The sequence below is a fragment of the Thamnophis sirtalis genome, unplaced genomic scaffold, assembly GCF_051295495.1.
Source record: "Thamnophis sirtalis isolate CommonGarterSnake01/CBP01778 unplaced genomic scaffold, rThaSir2_p1.2 scaffold_14, whole genome shotgun sequence".
In the NCBI taxonomy this organism is placed as follows: Eukaryota; Metazoa; Chordata; class Lepidosauria; order Squamata; family Natricidae; genus Thamnophis; species Thamnophis sirtalis.
Window position 1 is genome coordinate 9,697,234 of NW_028261394.1, and position 6,755 is coordinate 9,703,988.

Consider the following 6,755-nt stretch of genomic DNA (forward strand, 5'->3'; position numbering starts at 1 on the left):
GGAGAAGTGTTATGGGAAAAGTCAAGAAAAAGGATCACCAACCAAATCTCTTACTGAAGAGTGGCTTGAGAAGAAGAACAGGGGTGTCCAAACTTGGCAACTTTAAGACTTAGGTGCTTCAACTCTCAGAATTCCCCAGCCAGCTATGCTGCAAGCTATGCTGGCTGGAGAATTCTGGGAGTTGAAGTCTGCAAGCTATGCTGGCTGGAGAATTCTGGGAGTTGAAGTCTGCAAGCTATGCTGGCTGGAGAATTCTGGGAGTTGAAGTCCACAAGTCTTAAAGTTGCCAAGTTTGAAGACTTCTGATGGAAGAGTCCTCTGAGTGGTTTCACAGCAACGGTTGAGACTACCAGGAAATACTCCCCACCCCACCCCCAACTTTCTCTACTGGCAAAAGAAAGGTGACATCTCCACCATTCAAGATTGCATCACCGGCCATGAGGGTGCTGCTGCTCTCTGAGTCATTCCTTGGCTCAGCCATTGCAAGTAGAGACGCCTGAATTGCTCTTCTTCTACTATCACAAGCAGGGGAACCTGTCTGGCAGAATCACCCGGAGGCTCTACCATCCCAACGCTTGCTCGAGGCAGAAAACGTCCCCCGGAAAGTCTGGCCTTGATGACCAGAGAAAGGGCCTCCCCACCACTATTCAAAATGTACTGCTAGGAGGATCATTCGGCTTTTTTTTAACTCCCCCCCCCCTCTTTCTCTGACAAGGGTGGCAAAATGGGTAAGAACTAGGTCAAGCTATGGGTTTCTCCCTTGGGGAGTTTCGGAGTGCAACCCCAATCATGCCACCTTGGCAGAGGCCCAGAAAAGATGGGTCAAGCGATCTTGGAAGCAACCAGCTGTCTACTTCTCAGAAGGGAAAGGAGCAGGAAGGCCAGCCTCTCCCAGCCAGTTCGTCTTCAGGCCAAGAGGTTATTCTTCGTCCTGGATTTAGACCAGCGGTGTCCAACCTCTGCAACTTGGGGTCTTCAACTTCCAGAATTGAACCAGAGGTGTCCAATCTTAGTAACTTTAAGACTTGGGGGTCTTCAACTCCCAGGAGTTCTCTGCCAGTTGAACACCCCTGGTTTAGTTAAGGGAACTGTGGCTGGGGAATTCTGGGAGTAGAAGTCCCCCAGTCTTAAACTTGCCAAGGTTGGACATCCCTTGACCTACCTTGTAGGGTTGTTGATGAAACCCCAGAGGGGAATCCTTTCTCTGCTGAGCTGCCTTTTTGTGCGGGGAGAAACTCCATCTTGTTAGCAACCTTTTCAAATCCTTTAGAAGCAACCACCCTCTTCCAGGCCGACTCCAATATATTCTGGGGGAGGGAAGGGGCAGCACCCCACATATATGCCCTTGGGGTGGAGGGGAAGGCCAGGTTGGCATCCCACAGTGGTTCTTGGGAAGGGGGGCTCTCTGACTCAGGGTAACCTTCCTTACAAGGTTCTTGTTGGAGGGGTGTGTGTGGAGAATTCAAAGAGAGACCCTTAAAAACACTGAAGTCTGCCTGAACCCCAAGGAAGAGGGCAATAATGGGGAAGGGGGTTGGCTTAGGCAGCCTTAATTGGGTAGGGGGGACTTTAGAAAGGTGCCCCTGAATCCAATCAAAAGAGGAACTTAAACACTGAAAGGACCCCCAAGAACTGCCTGGGCAATAATGGGGGGTCTGTATTTAATAATGGGCGTGTGTTTTTAATAAAAGTGGGGTGTTTAATAATGGGGGTGTCTTAGGCAGCCTAATTGAGCAGGTTTTTTTTTAGAAAGGTGCTCCTGAATGGGGGAGGGGGATTAGAAGACTGAAGTGCCTGGGTAATAATGGAGGGTGCTTAATAATGGGGGGGGGGGTCTTTGGCAGCCTAATTGGGCAGGGGGGGCTTTAGAAAGGTGTCCCTGAATCCCAGCGGGAGGGAATTTAAGGACTGAAGAACTGCTTGGGCAATAATTGGGGAGGTTGTTTAATAATGGGAGGGTCTTAGGCAGCCTAATTGGGCAATAATGGGTGTTTGTGTGTGTTTAATAATGGGGGGGGGGGTCCTTAGGCTGTCTACTTGGGCAGAGGGGACTTTAGAAAGATGCCCCTGAATCACACTGAGAGAGGAATTTAAAGACTGAAGAACTGCTTGGGCAATAATTGGGGGGGGGTGTTGTTTAATAATGGGGGGGGTCTTAGGCAGCCTAATTGGGTAGGGTTTTTTTAGGCAGCCTAATTGGGTAGGGATTCAGGGGCACAAAGGTGCCCCTGAATCCCATTGGGGGCGAATTAAATTAAAAGACTGAAGGGAACCCCAAGAACTGCCTAGGCAATAATTGGGGTGTGTGTGTTTAATAATGGGGGGGTCTTAGGCAGCCTAATTGGGTAGGTTTTTTTTCAGAAAGGTGCCCCTGAATCCCTTTGGGGGGGGAGTAAGACTGAAGGGACCCCCCAAGAAATGCCTGGGCAATAATGGGGGGCGGGGAGGGTCTTAGGCAGCCTTAATTGAGGGGAGGAGGACGGGCTTTTAGCAAAGTGCCCCGGAAGGACTAAGCCCCCCCCCTGCCCCCCGTCCAGTGTCGGGCCGTTCCGCGGGGCTCACCGTGTGTCAGCGACGGGGCTGTCGGCGTGGGCAAGCCCGGCGGGGGCGACGGGGCCGTCGGCGTGGCGGGCTGTCCCGGGCCTCCTCTCAGGAAAGCCGGCACGAACTCGGCGGCGTGGACGTTGGGCACGAAGGGCTTGGCGTTGACGTTGAGGTGCCGGCTGAAGGCCGCGCCCAGCAGCTGCTCCTCCTCCGACTCTTCCGACTCCAGCGGGGCCGAACCGGGCGCCGCCGCGGCTTCCTCGTCCCCGGCGGCGGCTGAGGCGGCGTTCCCGGGCTCGAGGTCCGCTTGGTCCCAGCAATCGGGCGCCGAGTCGCTGCTGCTCCCGCTGCCGTTCGCCTCCATTTTGTGCGCCCGGCCCCTCGCGAGCCTCTCTGCTGCGGCCCAAGCGCCTCCCCGGCGGGGAAGGGAAGGAGGAAAGGCGCGGAGAGGCGGCGGCGGTGAGAGACGAGCGACCAGCTGAGGCGGCGGCGACCCCGGTCCTTCGCTCCGGCCACGCTCCGCGTGTGCCCCACCGCCCCGACGCAGTATGGCCACCCTCGGTTGCCGTACGCCTCGTCTCCCGTGCGCAGGCGCGGGGAGGGCCGCTTGGACGCTCGGTAGTCCTGAGTCCGCGCGTCAGCCCTTGCGACGCGTGGGCGCCCGCCGGTCCGAGGACTACAACTCCCGAAAAGCGCCGCGCCGCCCAGTTGGAGACTGGGAAGCCGATCCGCACGGGAAGCACAACTCGCTGCCTTTCTTTTTCTTTCCGCTCCCTCCCTCCCTCCCTGGAGCTGGCGTGGATTCCTCCGAGTTCTGTGCAAAACTACAATCCCCAGCAGGCATCGCGCGGGTCCTTGCCTTGCGCACGCGCTCTTTCTTTCTCCCTCCCGCCCCCCCCCCCGAGAAAGAGAAATGATGGGAATTTTCTGATTTCTGTTGCAAAGGAGAGATCAGAATCGTAGGACAGAGTTGGAAGGGACCACGGAGGCCATCTAGTCCAACCTCCTGCTCAAGCAGGAGACCCTTACAGAATCATAGAAGGACAGAGTTGGAAGGGACCACGGAGGTCGAGGTCATCTAGTCCAACCCCGTTCATGCGGGAGACCTTTACAGAATCATAGAAGGACAGTTGGAAGGGACCACGGAAGCCATATAGTCCAACCCCCTGTTCATGCAGGAGACCCTTACAAAATCATAGAATCACAGAGCTGGAAGGGACCTTGGAGGTCATCTAGTCCAACCCCCTGCTCAAGGAAGAGACCATTGTAGATTCATAGAAGGACAGAGTTGGAGGGGACCTTGGAGATCTAAGGCTACGGCAAGGAAGTGGGAGTTGAGTGGTGGTGGATGTATTTGATGGAAATTGCATCAAAAAAGGGAGAGGCTGAATAAAATGAATGAGAAGAATAAAATGTTTTGCAAGTCTGTGAAGTGGTTACACTTATTTTGTTTTTTTTTAATTTCTCACTCGCCTTTCCTGGAACAAGTCTTTTTCTTACATTTTATCCTTACAGCAGCCCTGCGAGGTAGGTTAGGCTGAACGATAGTGGCTGTTTGCCGGCCTTGCTAATTCAATGTTCAATGAAATTTCAGTTTACTTAAAACACATCCAAAGTTTACTTATGCCGGTCCTGAAAACGGTGTTGAGTAAACTGTGGTTCACTGAACACATCAGTATGCTTTAAGAACCGACTGAATCATGGTTCGCTGAGCGCTTTTAAATAAGTGATCCGCCGTCATTTACAAATCACAATGGCAGGGATTTAGGTATTGTGCTCAGCCAAAGTTCAAACGAAGCGTGTTTTGACACTGTGATATAGTAGTAGTAGTAAAACCATGTAGTTTATTGAGTAAACTGATTTTTCAGGCTTTGCAAGTATAATATAGAAGAGAAGAGAATTCTTCACTGGCCAAGTGTGATTGGACACACAAGGAATTTGTCTTTGGTGCATATGCTGTCAGCGTACATAAGGATAAAAAAATACATTCATCAAGAATAAAAAGATACAACACTTATGGATAGACAAGGTTACTAATAAGCTATCAAATTGTACTAGGAAACAAATAAAAAACTGTAAATTGAAAGCAACATGGTTACGGTCATAAGTGGGGAGAGATAGATACTAGGAAGGAAGAATAGTAATACAGTCTTAGTAAATTATTAGGTTCCACCACAAAACCGCGGTAGACTAAAGCGCGCTCGACGAAAGCGTGTACGTGACATCATCACAGCGCGACGAAAACAGCATGCTGTGAGCGGTAAACTTAAAATTAACGCGTAAATCTAAACCTAACCCCCCCAAACCTAACCCTAACCCTTAACCTAACCCTAACCCTAACCCTTAACCTAACGCTAAACCTAACGCTAACCCTTAACCTAACCCTAAACCTAACCCTAACGCTTAATGTAACCCTAAACCTAACCCTAACCCTTAACCTTAACCTAACCCTTTGCTTTAATTTAATTTTAATTTTAATTTAATTTATTTTTAATTTTATTTGTCGCGCTGCTGATGACGTCAGGTACGCGCTTTAATCGGGCGCGCTTTAGTGGACCGCGGTTTTGACGGGTCACGAATTATTTGACAGTGTTGTGGGAATTTGTTAAGCAGAGTGATGGCGTTCAGGGGGAAAAAACTGTCCTTTTGTCTAGTTGTTCTGGTGTGCAGTGCCCTAAAGTGTCATTTCGAGGGGAGAAGTTGAAACAGTTTATGTCCAGGATGTGAGGGGTCTGTAGATATTTTCACAGCCCTCTTTCTGGCTTGTGCAGTATACTGGTCCTCCATGAAAGGGAGGTTGGTAGCCATTGAGCCAAGGTGGCGCAGTGGTTAAATGCAGCACTGCAGGCTACTGCTAGATCAGCAGGTCAGCGGTTCAAATCTCACCGGCTCAGGGTTGACTCAGCCTTCCATCCTTCCGAGGTGGGTAAAATGAGGACCCAGATTGTTGGGGGCAATATGCTGACTCTCTGTAAACCGCTTAGAGAGGCCTGAAAGGCCTATGAAGCGGTATATAAGTCTACTGCTATTGCTATTGAGAATTGGGAAGAAAACTTCCATGAATGTCACCGGTTGCTGTTTGTCACCATCCCAGCCAGCTTCTGACCAGCAAATCAAGGGGGGGGGGGGGGAACGGGACTGGATTTTATTTCACTATGTGATTCACTTGACAATTGTGGTAGAAAAGTAAAAAAAAGTAGGTCTGACTCAATATCCACTTGCTTATTCACGAAAAGTTCATTATTGACTTATGGCTGTAAATCAAGGATTACCTGTAGCTAAAGGTTCCCTTATAGAGCCGAGGTAGCGCAGTGGGTAGAGTGCAGTACTGCAGGTCACTTCAGCTGACTGCTATCTGCAGTTCAGCGGTTCAAATCTCACTGGCTCAGGGTTGTCTCAGCCTTCCATCCTTCCGAGGTGGGTAAAATGAGGACCCAGACTGTGGGGGTGATATGCTGACTCTGTAAACCGCTTAGAGAGGACTGTGAAAGCCCTTTGAAGCGGTATATAAGTCCAAGTGCTATTGCTATAACTGATCGGCTGTTGCATTAGGAGTTCTGGTGGCACAGAGATTAGAATGTGGTATTGCAGGCTGACTCTGCCCACAGTCTGGAGTTCGATCCTGACTGGCTCAAGGTGAAGTCTAACTGCTATTGCTATTGCTATCTGAAACCGGAGGGGAAAAATAGAATTGTACACACAGCCATTGTTTAGTGACCATAATGAGGAATAGCAACTCAGTTATTCAGGAAAGTGATAGGGAAGCTTAAGTACTGTTCTTGTGATCTGGCTTCAGCTTTCCTTTGCTTCACACATCTGTGAAGGTCGTAAAAGTGGGGATTAGTTGTAAAGTTACTCCTTGATCACCATCGAATTATGAGCGGTCCTACATGAGGCAGCCATTAAATGAGGACTATCAGTCATTGTTAGAAAAAGAAGAAAACATTTGAGCTATAATCCATTTTGAAGGTACTACTTATTTTCCCATCTAATGTATTGTTTGTTTTCCTACTGTCAATGGGATGTCAAAATCAGGAAATTTTTGGACAGGACCATCACTGGATGTCACTCTTGAGCCAAACAATTTTCAAATGAGATTTGTTTGTTGGGAGAGGGAATTAATTTGCTCTAGGGATGTCAGGATGTTAGCTGGACAGTCAGTAATGCTTTAATTAATCATCCTCTATCTGATTGTAGTTAGAAGGAATGTG

General features: G+C 49.6%; 1 protein-coding gene across 2 annotated transcripts in view; it reads right to left on the bottom strand.

The window, feature by feature from the left end:
* The window catches only part of GSPT1 (G1 to S phase transition 1), a 33,535-nt gene extending 30,427 nt beyond the window's left edge, over positions 1-3,108 (bottom strand). For both annotated transcript variants that reach the window (XM_087729291.1, XM_087729290.1), the window contains exon 1: positions 2,563-3,108. In XM_087729291.1, the coding sequence (XP_087585417.1) occupies positions 2,563-2,908 (346 nt within the window). In that variant the 5' untranslated portion in view covers positions 2,909-3,108. The remainder of the gene's footprint in view (positions 1-2,562) is intronic.
* Positions 3,109-6,755: the final 3,647 nt, after the last annotated feature.